At 38.8% G+C, this 12525-nt stretch overlaps 3 protein-coding genes across 3 annotated transcripts; 2 read left to right on the top strand and 1 right to left on the bottom strand.

The window, feature by feature from the left end:
• Window positions 1–2497: 2497 nt before the first annotated feature.
• On the bottom strand, window positions 2498–7411 carry LOC103965353 (aminopeptidase P2). Its single transcript, XM_009378399.3, has 13 exons — window positions 7064–7411; window positions 6182–6307; window positions 5861–5980; window positions 5340–5615; window positions 4991–5163; window positions 4612–4857; window positions 4363–4514; window positions 3968–4158; window positions 3765–3873; window positions 3518–3672; window positions 3282–3374; window positions 2923–3003; window positions 2498–2749 (listed from the first exon to the last, which is right to left on the bottom strand). Exons 1-13 carry the CDS (start codon window positions 7385–7387, stop codon window positions 2678–2680), a joined length of 2118 nt encoding a protein of 705 aa, XP_009376674.2. The 5' UTR covers window positions 7388–7411; the 3' UTR covers window positions 2498–2677.
• A 486-nt stretch (window positions 7412–7897) lies between these two features.
• Window positions 7898–10561, top strand: LOC103965354 (protein AUXIN RESPONSE 4-like). The gene is made up of 2 exons (XM_048576841.1): window positions 7898–9213; window positions 10055–10561. Exons 1-2 carry the CDS (start codon window positions 8002–8004, stop codon window positions 10292–10294), a joined length of 1452 nt encoding a protein of 483 aa, XP_048432798.1. The 5' UTR covers window positions 7898–8001; the 3' UTR covers window positions 10295–10561.
• Window positions 10562–11214: 653 nt separating this feature from the next.
• On the top strand, window positions 11215–12499 carry LOC103965355 (F-box protein At1g55000-like). The gene is made up of 2 exons (XM_048576831.1): window positions 11215–11715; window positions 11935–12499. Exons 1-2 carry the CDS (start codon window positions 11296–11298, stop codon window positions 12316–12318), a joined length of 804 nt encoding a protein of 267 aa, XP_048432788.1. The 5' UTR covers window positions 11215–11295; the 3' UTR covers window positions 12319–12499.
• The last annotated feature ends 26 nt before the right edge of the window (window positions 12500–12525 follow it).

Below are 12525 nucleotides of genomic sequence, written 5' to 3'. Positions count from 1 at the left end.
TAACGTACTTATTTTCTAACGGTGACACATCATATGATTTGTAAATTTGATCTAAAAAATTAGTGTGTCTAGCATTACTCAATTGTAAAATAAACCGTGAAGTGTGGTTCTACGTAAACAATTAACGAAAGCCTAATGAAATTATACACAATAGTAGTTTGAATGGTTCACATTTTAACACTTATTTTAATTTTTAACACTCTTACGAGTAATACAAAAAGATTAAGAGCGATATTATATTTTTTATGATTTCTTTAAGAGCGATATTCTACTTTCCAATAAGACAATAAAGCGTTCTAATTTTCTCACATTAGTATCCTCAAATACAAAACGTAAGCTTCACGCATGCTACATAAAGTGATTAACAAAAGCCTATGAAATTATACACCTTAGTAGTTCGAATGATTGATATTTTTAACACTTTCTTGATTAAGACATAAAGATTGAAAGACCATATCCTTTTATGGAAATTATTTCTAGAACTTTAGGAGAATGTTAGCAACCTTCTCACTTACTTTCTTATTCAACATTTTCACTTCTACTTATGTCAAGTGGTATTCTACTAGCATGCAAACTAAAAAGTTAATTATTTTTTAATTGAAAATCTAAAATTTTAATTATACTAACAAGGGAAGAAAAATTGTAGAATTTTTAATGTAATTAAAATTATAGCTTTGAGTGCTAATAGAGCACACGTGACATTAAAAGAATTGAGAGAGTTGAAATGAGAAAATAAATGAGAAAGTTGCTAGTATTTCTCAAACTTTAATAGTGTTTTTTATAATTATTTCCAAATGTATAAAAGGTATTAATTTTCCCTTGAATGATTTTCTTCCTAATTTCTATAAAGATCATCACTCAAGTCAACCACAAAATGTTGCAATAGGAGGGGCCTCTCACAAATGTAAACAAACGTTGCAATAATGTTGCAACACACTCGTGCGCAAATCCATCTCTCAGCCATCATCTCATCCATCGTCTGGTCATCGTCTCAACCACTCTAGATTTTTGATCCCATTTTGATGTTTGTTTGCTCGGTGACAATGATGATTTTTACGAATATGTGAATCATCACATATTCACAATTATTGGAAATCATAGAGATAACTCTAGTTTTTTCTATATGAAAAAAATAACAGGTAGGCTCAGGACCATTCTGGGCCCTTCATGGCTGCGCCCCTACCTGCTACTGTCAACACTCGTGGGCACTGTAACCTTTGCCGCTGGCTTCACTGTGCCAATGTGGGTATTCGAGCTCGGGAAGCGACGAAGGCAAGTCAACTTGGTGACAAATTGGCCATTCCAAACATTCCTGATATGCAACACCATAGCAATGTGTAGCTCCCTCACCGTTGCAATTGCCCTTCTATGGCACAAACCGGTGATATGAGTTATGCTTGAGCAAAAGTTGGACTACCAATATTAGGCGTAGCTCTTTCGCGGACGCTCGCGGCATTCATGGCTGGTGTTGGGTTGGTAACATGTAAGACTATCTCCAACCGAAGTGTCTAGAGGATCAGAGGGTCGAAAATAGTTCGAAAATTGTCTCTAACCGAAGGCTAGGCCAAATGGCTCGGCCAACTGACTGGCCCAACTCAACTAGCCAGCTAGCCCCGGGCCGGGCCAGAATTTTCATTATTCATGTCAGTTGCATTGTACTTATTCATGTCAGTTATATCCGACAGGAATGATAGGTCAAAATTTCAAATACAACGGCTAGTTGACGTCAACTAGCCGTTATTTTTGAAAATTTTTTTTAACAAATTTTTTTGAATTCTTACTTTTTTTTAAATTCTATTTTTTTTTCCTATAACTTCCTAAGCCATTATACAACATTAAATTAAATTAAGTAACATGAAACAACATTAAACAAACATTAAATAACATTAACCAACACAAAAATTATGTTTGGTCTTCGGTTGGAGACGGTATTTTGTGACAGGGCTAAAATGAGCCCTATGGCCCTCGGTTGGAGATGAAGGTAAATATGGCCCTATATTGATCATTAAAATATTAATATCTTGGAGGGTAAAAAAGCTAGCCCTCTAGCCCCTTGTTCGGTTGGAGATGCTCTAACCTTGCTTGGCTTGCCATATTCGTTGTGATCGCAGGTTCAATCTTCCTCGGCATTGTATTACTGTTGCTTGCCATTAATCATCCCACTGCATTACATGTGTCATTTTTCGCTGTGTTTTCCATATGTTATCGAATGTATCCAAGTACGACGATGTTGACGCTGATTGATCACGAAAGAAGAAGAGTGGCATTCGAATTCGCTATCAATGCTATGGAAAATTACAAAGGCAAAGCATGTTGGGTAGGGTGTGAGAAACAAGGGATCTCTGCGAGTTCTTATGTAAAACAAAATGAGGTTTACGTTGTTACTCCAAAAATGCCATCTTGCATGTACTCCTCCATGTATATGTTCTTTACGTTTTCATGTCAAACGACTTTGAAAGGGCAATAACAAATCTCTAAATGTAATGAGTGCTTGAAATACAAAAGTACACTACTAAATTCAATTGAACAGTTCAATAATCTCGAGAAATATCACCGCCTCCGGAGCAAATTATGTACAAGGATACATATTTGATCGTCTTATCGTTGGGGCTAGCTACTATTCTTGTGTATAAAAGGGTACAACATGGGAGAAGAGACTGATGGATAGATATACGAATCACTGCTTCACGAGCGGCCTTGTGTTGTCCCAAAGCCATTGACGAGCAGAACCCTCCACAAGAGGGGAGACCTGCGTAACCTTAAAAGTCAGTTCTAATATCTAAAACCGAATCCAGAACAACTTAATGATATTACCAAGATAAATTAACTCTATACCCACAAACACGCACACCCGACATGAGCTTTTTATTCAACATAGACACAACCCTCGAAAGAAAAATGGTTTTCTTGATCTGTACTAACCTTCTCCCAAACTTGTGAATGGTAATCATTAAGCCAATCAAACTCCGCAGCAGAAAGCAAAGATAAGTCGATCATTTTAGCCTGCATGGTAAAAACCGTATGAAAAGAAAACCGTAGAAACCATCCCTTCCTTCAACAATAAATCACTAATAAGAACTTGTTAGGGCCGTTCCAACACCAAAGCCATGCTAAAAGTAAAAGCCAGTGTGAATAGGGGGATTGTTCAACTTCAAATTTGGTTTTCTTAGTCAAGGAAAACTAAAAGGTTTCAAGCACTAATGTATTGGTCAGGCACTCACTGAAAAAGGTCATGCTCGTAAGTCATAACCAATTGGACTACTAGGTAACCAAATGCATACCTGTATCGGGACAAATGTGAGTTTTTCAAACCCCAGGTAGCTAATTCCTCCAAAACGATTTGGTGTGTCGACTTCTTTCACAACTAGGAGATTCTGTATGAAGATGAATATGTGGAAGTATGGAACAAGAGTGGAAGATAAATGAGCATAAAATCGTTCTGATTGTAGAGCAACAAGGAAAATTAGCATCAATATTACAAATACAATGTGCAGAGAGAGAAGGGAGGCGGGGATACCTCAATCCGAATGCCAAAGGCATGGTCTTCATAATAGCCAGGTTCATTGCTAACAATCATGCCCTTCTGTAATGGAGTCATATTTCCAAATCGAAAGCTAATACCTTGAGGTCCCTCATGAACATTTAATGCAGCTCCCACACCATGCCCAGTTCCTACCACAGTTAAAACAAAAGTAAAAATAACCGAGGTCATTTCAGAAAGGAAAAAAATTAATGATAATTTGATAGAAATTCAAGGAAAATACCATGTCGATAATCCAGTCCTATCTTCCAAAGGGAAGATCGAGCAAATGCATCTAACACAAAACCAGGCATGTTTTCAGGGAATACTGCCTCATCAAGAGCTATATGACCCTGCAATTGCAAACTCTATCAGAAAACTCAAAGACAATTAGGGCATCAAATTAGTCAGTGTTAGGAGTAGAATAATAGTACATTAATTATATACCTGCAAAACTCGGGTAAAGCATTCTTTTTGTCGCGAGGTAGGTTCACCAAAATGTACAGTCCTAGTTATGTCAGTTGTTCCATCAACATATTGACCTCCGCTATCCAATAGGAAGAGTTTCTTGTCATCCACAACACTACAACTATCTGGTTCTGCTCTGTAATGTATGATAGCACCATTTGCACCAGAACCTGGAATATTATAATTTACATTGTAAGGCATTGAAGAAACCAGAAAAAGAACTACTAACTTCAAAAGAAGAAAGAAAAGCGGAATCCAATATCCAAGTAGTAAGCTTAGGAAATAAGAGCACGCTTATCTATGGCAATGAAGGTAAAAACCTCAAAGAACTACAGTATAAAAAAATGTAACAAAAATACGGAAGTGGCATGCACCGCTTATGGTGTCAAAGCTTGTATCTAGGAAACCAGACTGCGCCGAACGAAATTCAAGAAGTTTTTCGGCAACTTCTACCTCAGTCAATTTCACGTTCTCATTAATTTTTTCCTCCATCCATACCCAAAACTGCACTAGAGCAGCAGCATCTCTGCACATCAAAAAAGAAGGGAACCAAACCATGATATGCAAAGCAGACAAATATGATTATCGGCACAAAGTCATGTTCGGAGGGAAGAAAAAATTACCTTAAATGACAACTCTGCATGCCTTCCAACTCAGAATCATTTTTAACTGCCTTTGCCAAAGAAACAGGGGACACTCTATAAATTCCAGTCGGTCCTCCGGACCAACCATTTGAGTCGTCACTCTTACTTTTTCTTTTACTTTCAAGGCTCTCATAATATCTTTCACAAGCAGAGTTAAAGGTGTTGACAATAGCAGCATTAAGAGAAGATATATCCATCCAAACTTTAGCCCCTTGTGCTGCCAGACTGAAAATGAAAAGTAGGTTTGCTATTATCGACGAAGGTCTGAGAAGACTGAGATGGTAACATAATACAAATTTCAAATAAAGCAATATCACAAATAGCCCGACTGGTACAGCCTACAAATCAGAGACCTCACCTTTCAACTTCAGAAAGAATGGAGTCATATGGCAACAATTCAATGCCTGCCTTCTTCAAGTGATCCATCACCTCTGTGTTCACTTTTGAAGTATCTATAAATAATTTTGCTTTATCAATCTCTACAATCAGATATGCATACATAACGGGTGAATGCGGAACATCACTTCCTCTCTGCAAAAGAAATTTAGCACATCCTTTGAATTAATAAATTAAACACAAAAGCAGGAATTTATGGATAAATTCAAATCATAATTTGAGGCCTCGTTTGGCAGCTCGGACAATAGCTGACAACCAGGGTTAGCATGTCTCTGCCAAAAAAATCTCACAGAGATGTTAAGAGGTATTACCAAGTTCAATAGCCAGGCAACTTCATCAAGCATAGATATAATTATCGCAGATGAACCAGCATCAGCAAGTTCCGACCTCAAAGACAACAACTTTGATGCTACATCTACACCAGCATACTTGAGATCATGTACTCTCACTGGTTTGTCTGGAGGCTTCGGTCTTGATTCATTCCATACTTCATCCACAAGATTTTTATCATAAAGGAAAACCAACTCATGGTTCTTCTTTGCAATACCTTGTTTCAATTCTTCTGCAGCCTCAGAAGAAAACAGAAACTGCTCCCTTCACCATATGGTGGAGAAGGTGGAATTATAAATAAAGCAAGTATGATAAATGGAAAATAAAATTAATAATTAAAGATTCTAATTGTAATTCAGAGGATAAAAATGAATATCAGAGAGGTAGTTAATTTCAAAAATTAGTAGTTCAACAAGTCAAAAAAACAGTAGTGTTCGTTAGTGATAGAAACTTATGAAAAGACATGTTGAAGATCAATTTAAAGAGGATAAGTATTGCTCACAGGATCGATGCCAACTCTCCCACCAGGAGCCAAAACATTATTCAACCATTCAATAGTCGTAGGAACTCCTAGAGAACCTGCCCGCATGAGAATCCAACTAGAGCTCAGCTGCTTTTCAGCCTAATAGTAGGAAATAGTAAAAGCTGTCAAGAATCACACCTCAGCCCAGATGATACACAAAGAGACACCACTCTCCCAACCACACACCAAAAACAAAACTCTAAAGAATTGAGTTATACAATGTGCAGATCGAAAAAAACATAGTAACACAAGAGACCATCATAACAACAAGCATCAAAATGATGTTTTATCTTTACATACCTGAAGAAAGTAGCGCCCATCTGTCCAAAGAGCAGCTTTATCCTTTGTGACGACAGCAGTTCCAGCACTTCCTGTGAACCCCGATATAAAGGTCCTCCTCATATAACATTCAGCAATGAACTCACTCTGCAGACAAAACAGGTAACATAGTATATAAGAACTCAATGCCACTCTAGCTACGCCTACAGGTGAAAAGAACTACAGCATTTTCTTTCTGTTTTACTCATAACTCCCAATATAGCAAACAAAAGAAAAACTTCAACGAAATTTTAATTTTACAATCGAAATGCTTCAACCAGTAAAAACCCACTTGAATAGTTCGCACAACACAAAGCACACCATACCAATCAAACTACAATTGTACAGAAAATAAATGTACAAGTAAAATCAAATCTCGAAATTTCGGAAACAAAAACTCAAACTGACAATCCCAAGTGAATTTGACAACCACCACACCATCCCGGACCATAAAAACGGAAAAAAAGGAAGCTAGTCAATAAAACAAGACTGTAAAATTGAAACAAAAAGCAACAAACTTGCAAATATTAGCTCCAAAAAAATCAAAACCCAGTTAAATTCAACATAAAACACACAATCCAAGAAAAAAAAAATCCAAAATTCAATGGACGAAGACTATAAAATTGAAACAAAACAACAATATGCAAGATATTAGCTCCAAAGTAATCAAAACCCAGTTAAATTCTACATACAACACACAATCTAAAAAAAATAAAAAATAAATCCAAAATTCAGAAATTAAAAAGCTCGTAATTCGTAGTATAATAGCTCAAGCCAAACAAAGCACAATAAAATTCTACAGCCATTAAATTCCCCATGAACAGTAAAACCTCAAATTAAACCCAAAAAGCAACGAAATTTAACCTGGTGAGCATCCTGAGAAGGAATGATATAGGCGTCGATGCCGACGCCGGGCTTCGAGAAGAGCTGGCGGAGGGCGCGTAGCTTCTCGTCGGAAGAATCTGAACTGGATCGCTTGTTTCGGAGCTCCGACGAAGGCTTGGCAGAGATGGAGGAGCAATTTCGGATCGTCATGACCGGAGCTTTTGGAGTAATAGTGAAAATTTTGGGGTGGGACTTGGAATTGTGGAAAATGGGGAGCGAGAGGGGAAGGAAGCGGCGGAAGTAGTGAGAGCGGGCGAAGGGCAAGGAGAGAGGGCGTACTGCCTGTGATGACAGTGAGTGCATCGTAGCAAAACTCAGGGGAGAGAGAAGGAAAGAGTTGTTGAAAGAACAGCGTCAGTTATCAGTCACCACACAGAGAGGGAAGAAGATGCGATTAACAACGACTTGTCGTTTCTTGCCTCCCCTTTCTCTCTTTGTCTCATTTTATTTCTGAAAGAACTCAAAAAAAAAAAAAAAAAATGATCATTGATCTTTTAACTTATTACAACGTGCAATTACGATCTTTTTCGTCAACTATATTCGAACTTTCTTAGAATGAGTCACGTGAGATTGAATTAATGGACAAATATTAAAAACAAGATGAGAAAAATAGCAACGACCTCTTAATTTTAACCCATTAGAAAAATAATTATTAATTTTAACTTAATTAGAGTAATAATTCATTAATTTTAATCTAATTATACAAAAATGACGAAAATAAGTAAATATTTATAACCACATATTTTAATATGTTAAACGATCTATAGTCATAATTTTTTAATAGAGGAACCTTCGCTGTTGAAATTAAGAGAAAAGTTCTACAATTTTCTCTTATTTCTAGCAGGCGTTCTCTCTCGCTTTACTTTTCAGTTCTACGCCGCTGATCAAAAACCAACCCAAAAAGCTTCCAATTTTCAATGGTGACCATCGCAGAGAAAGACGAAGACCAGCACCGCCGAGACCCGAAACTGAAGCGGTCGTCACCAGAAGAGATCAAGCCAACTCCACCACCAAAACCCACATCGCCGACGCCAAAGCCACTGCAAAACGCCCAAAATCCTTTCGCTTTTTGGTTCTACTTCACTCTCATAGTCTCTTTCGTCACCGTCTTCTTCATTTCTCTCTCCTCTATCTCCACGCAGGACCCAAAGTCTTGGTTTTTGAGCCTGCCGGCCGCTCTCCGCCAGCACTACTCGAAGGGTCGCACCATAAAGGTACAAACTCATCCGAATCAGAATCCGGTTGAAGTTTTTTGTACTGAGAAAGGTTCTGTAGGATCGGAAAATGTAGTTATTGTTCATGGCCTGGGGCTTAGTTCTTACTCTTTTCGAAAAGTTGTTGAATCTTTGCGGTCCAAAGGGGTTTGTGCGGTTGCGTTTGATTTGCCCGGAAACGGGTTTTCGGACAAATCGGTGGTGGAGGTTGGAGAGGGGGAAAGCGGGATTTTAGGGAGATTTTGGAATGTGTATGGTGAAATTCAGGAAAAGGGTTTGTTTTGGGCATTTGATCAGATAATTGAAACAGGGCAGATTCCGTATGAAGAAATTGAAGCTCGGGTTTCGAAGCAGAAGGTTTTGAGGCCAATTGAAATGGGTCCTGATGAGATTGGTAAGGTGTTGGGGCAGGTAATTGAGACGACGGGTTTGGCCCCTGTGCATTTGGTGTTGCATGATTCAGCTTTGGGGATGGTTGCAAATTGGGTTTTGGAAAATGCGGGATCGGTGAGGAGCGTAACGCTCATTGATACCTCACCCAGATCGACAGGTGCTTTGCCTTTGTGGGTTTTTGGAGTGCCAATGATTAGGGAGTTTGTGCTGAGGTTTTCACATGCTTATACTTGGTTGATTAGGTTGAGTTGCTCTAGGGGGATTGATGTTTCGGATGTCGATGCGCATAGACTTCTATTGAAGAGTAGGGATGGGACAAGAGCCATTGTTGGAATGGGAAAGAAGTTGAATCATAGCTTTGATATAGCAGAGTGGGGCGGCTCGGATGGATTGAAAGGTGTGCCAATGCAGGTGCTTTGGTCTAGCAGTTGGTCCAAGGAATGGAGTGAAGAGGGAAACCGTGTTGCAAGTGCACTTCCACAGGCAAATTTTGTCATGCATTCCGGTGGGCGGTGGCCTCAGGTGAGGATTCGATATATTTATGAACTACCGCTTGATTTTCTTGTATGTGATAAGACCGAAAATCTCAATATTTAGGATAAATTTGGCTAGGTCTTGGTTTCCTTACAATAATACTTTTACAAATTCTAAATGGTAGAAAAATATGAAATTCATATAGCAATTAAACTTGTGTCCGGTGAACACTAGACAATGTCTCTGTTGTATTCTGAAATTGTCTTTGTACTGCATGTAAGTAGAATAATACGACTTCAAATTGCGATAGAAGATTAGGATCTAATGGTATATTCAGAGAACAGCATCAGTTGCTGGGTGGACGAGGCTAGGTTTTGAATGGCTAGCCTTGATTTAAAATCAATGTAACCAGATATTGTAAGTCAAGAAGCTGGCGGTTGGTTTATGGCAACGTTAAAAGGCTTCTGCTTCTAAGTCTTGAATCTACAGCATTGACCATACAGAATATGTACTATAGTTACAACTTATTAAGCTAGCAATTATTTTGAAAATTCAGGATTAGACTGAGTTCAATGACGTAACATTGTTTGGACTTAACTACAAATCTATGATTAAAAAGAATGTTGACAAATTTCATCTCAACGATATGCAGTGTATTTGGATTAACATTCAATATGATGCTATTAATGCACTCAAAATACCAAATGATGTTTCCTACTTTAAAGCTAAAGAGTTTGATTTTAATTTCCATTTTTATGGGTCAACTTCGTATTGTGTTGAACAACTTGACAAGTAGTTCAAGAAATTCCTCTGTTGCAAGGTCTTCTCACTCATCGGTTGTGGAAGTTCCATTGAGCTGTTTTTTTTTTTTTTTCTTTGGTTAATGTAGGAGGACGCAGCTGATGAGGTAGCTGAAAAGATTGCTTATTTCGTGTCCTCATTGCCTGCAACTGTCAGAAAGGTTGAGGAAAAGCCGATCCCCGAGCATATTCAGAAGATGCTTGATGAAGCAAAAAGTAGTGATCATCATCACCATGACCATGGCAATGGGCATCACCACCATCATAGTCACGGAGCTAGTTATCCTGATGCGTACGGTCTTGGCCACGGTCATGGATGGGCAAGTTGATGAGTTTTATTTTGTTTTCAACTTTTTTCCCAAGTCAGCATGCAGTTGAGGTAGAAATTCAATTTTTGGCCATTGGACTAATCCTTTTGCTCTGCCATCAACGCTCAGAAATTTTTATCTGCCGTACAAGATTCGTCGATGAAGACGTTTGTTCTGCTGAATCTATGAAGCTGTGATGTATTGTATTTTGTATTCTAAATTTAAGAAAGGAAGCTGGTTGATAGGTATGTAGTAAGACCTCACATTTGCAGATTTATAGTGTCTTTTGATGATTCCTCTCTCCCATATAATTTTCGTTTGCCAGTCCTTCTTTTCCCATTTAAATTTTCCTCCGCTTTATGTAATGAGGAAAGTAGATTTTTGGTCCTTGTAATCTGGTTGAAGGGTCACTTAAAAAAAAACAAAACAAAATAAAACAAAACTTAAGCACAATATTACAAAGAAAATTTACAACCACGCACCTTATATGACTGTTAGATAGTTTAAACGGATGCCTAAGATATAAGGTTCTAAAAAACGTTAGATGCTAGTCGGTTGGCAAGCTGAGGGCCTAGCTCCTAGGTGGGGCTTAGGCGGAGGCCTAGGCGGACTAAGCAGGTTTGAGTAAATTATTATATATCATACAAATAGTATCTATTTTCCAACTTATCAAACAATTTGACCTTAATCGAAACGACTGGTCACCGCCCACCGCCTAGGCCGATTTTTAGAACACTATTAAAATAAGCATTGTTTCTTAATTTTCGAACACCTAAAAATTAATCGAGTGGTGGTCATATTTTTATAGAACTTGACTATGGGTCGTTGGTAAATTTATAATTTTGTAAAATATATTTCATACAAACAATAATAATAATAATTAAAACAAGGAAAATTTAATAAAATAAAAAACAAGCCTAGATAAATTTTCATCAGTTAAAAAAACAAATAATAAATATGGCAGAAGCTGGTTCTGTTTTATTGACCGAAACTAATTTGAACTTCCTCTCCCCCAAACGACAATGGGTTGCTGCGGAGACGAAGAAAACGACGACGACATCCACAATCCTCCCAACGCCGGCGCCGACACCACCTCCACCCAAACCCTCGGCGAATACTCCGACTCTACCACCACCATATCCACGATGAACTCTCACTTCCCGGCCTTGACTTACCGCGACACCCTCCTCCTCATCTTCGAGAAGCTCCCGATTCCCGACCTCGCTCGCTCCAGCTGCGTCTGCCGAGTCTGGAACTCCGTCGCCTCCGATCAGGAGATCGTCGATAAAGCCTTCAAGTCCCCTTGGAATCTGAAGGAGGTGCTTGGAAAGCCCTCGTCTTTAAGCTTCTGGAGGGACAATTCGATCGGAAAATTCGCCATCTCGCACCGGATTGTCCGCGGCGACAGCGTCGCCAGCCTCGCCGTCAAGTATTCCGTCCAGGTACGCATGCCTTTTGGTTCTTATCATCTGTTTGATTGCCGAGAAAATGAAAATGCAAAACACTTTTAGGCCAGTTTGGGAATGCTTCTGTACGAAGCACAACTTAGAAGTGCTTTTATTAAAGAAAAAGAAGTCGAAATATTTGTTGAAAATGCTTCTTGGAAAAGCAACTGGAAGTGCTTTTAAGCCCAAACGTAGTATTAATTCGATTTGTTTCAGGTGATGGACATAAAACGATTGAACAACATGATGAGCGAGCACGGAATATACTCTCGGGAGAGATTGCTGATTCCGATAAGCAACGCGGAGATGCTTTCGGAGGCAACCTGCTATGTAGAAGTGGATAATTATGCAAAGAGAGAAGTGGCTGTGTTGTATTTGGAAGGCGGCCCCGACCCGAAAACCATCGGCAGCAGCAGTTCTTCATGCTCTGTCTTGCAGACCAAGAAAAGAGTGGTTGAATCACTGAGGAGAAGTCTGCAAGTAGATGATGCAACTGTGAACTACTACTTGTCCATTTCCGGCGGGGATCCAAGAGCTGCAATCTCTCAGTTCTCCCAGGACCTTAGGTGGGAGACCCACACTCACCCCGGCTTTGCTTAGGGCTCATCCGGGACTGCTTCTGTCATAAGCGCTTCTGCCAATAGCGCTTCTGCCAAGTGAATTTCAACTTGTAATGCTTGTTCTATCAGCCAATGAATCAAATTCAAATGTGTGCAAGTCCTGTTATTTGTAATTGTAATATTGGCACAAAGCCTTTGGAAATAGAGAATCTTGTTCATCATTTCGTTTTTCGATTAACAACTATCG

This window comes from the organism of the source record quoted next, unplaced genomic scaffold, assembly GCF_019419815.1.
Source record: "Pyrus x bretschneideri cultivar Hongxiangsu unplaced genomic scaffold, Pyrus_bretschneideri_v1 Contig11, whole genome shotgun sequence".
In the NCBI taxonomy this organism is placed as follows: Eukaryota; Viridiplantae; Streptophyta; class Magnoliopsida; order Rosales; family Rosaceae; genus Pyrus; species Pyrus x bretschneideri.
This window is presented reverse-complemented; position numbering and strand designations above follow the sequence as displayed.

What these genes read in the sequence shown, in the direction of transcription:
- LOC103965354 (XM_048576841.1), top strand. Translation starts at nt 8,002, where the DNA reads ATGGTGACCATCGCAGAGAAAGACGAAGACCAGCACCGCCGAGACCCG. An exon ending in CCGGTGGGCGGTGGCCTCAG is followed by an intron (nt 9,214 to 10,054) that starts GTGAGGATTCGA and finishes TGGTTAATGTAG; the next exon opens with GAGGACGCAGCTGATGAGGT.
- LOC103965353 (XM_009378399.3), bottom strand. Translation starts at nt 7,387, where the DNA reads ATGCACTCACTGTCATCACAGGCAGTACGCCCTCTCTCCTTGCCCTTC. An exon ending in ATTCTTTCTGAAGTTGAAAG is followed by an intron (nt 4,858 to 4,990) that starts GTGAGGTCTCTG and finishes TTTCATTTTCAG; the next exon opens with TCTGGCAGCACAAGGGGCTA. An exon ending in TCACATTTGTCCCGATACAG is followed by an intron (nt 3,004 to 3,281) that starts GTATGCATTTGG and finishes TTTACCATGCAG; the next exon opens with GCTAAAATGATCGACTTATC.
- LOC103965355 (XM_048576831.1), top strand. Translation starts at nt 11,296, where the DNA reads ATGGGTTGCTGCGGAGACGAAGAAAACGACGACGACATCCACAATCCT. An exon ending in CCGTCAAGTATTCCGTCCAG is followed by an intron (nt 11,716 to 11,934) that starts GTACGCATGCCT and finishes GATTTGTTTCAG; the next exon opens with GTGATGGACATAAAACGATT.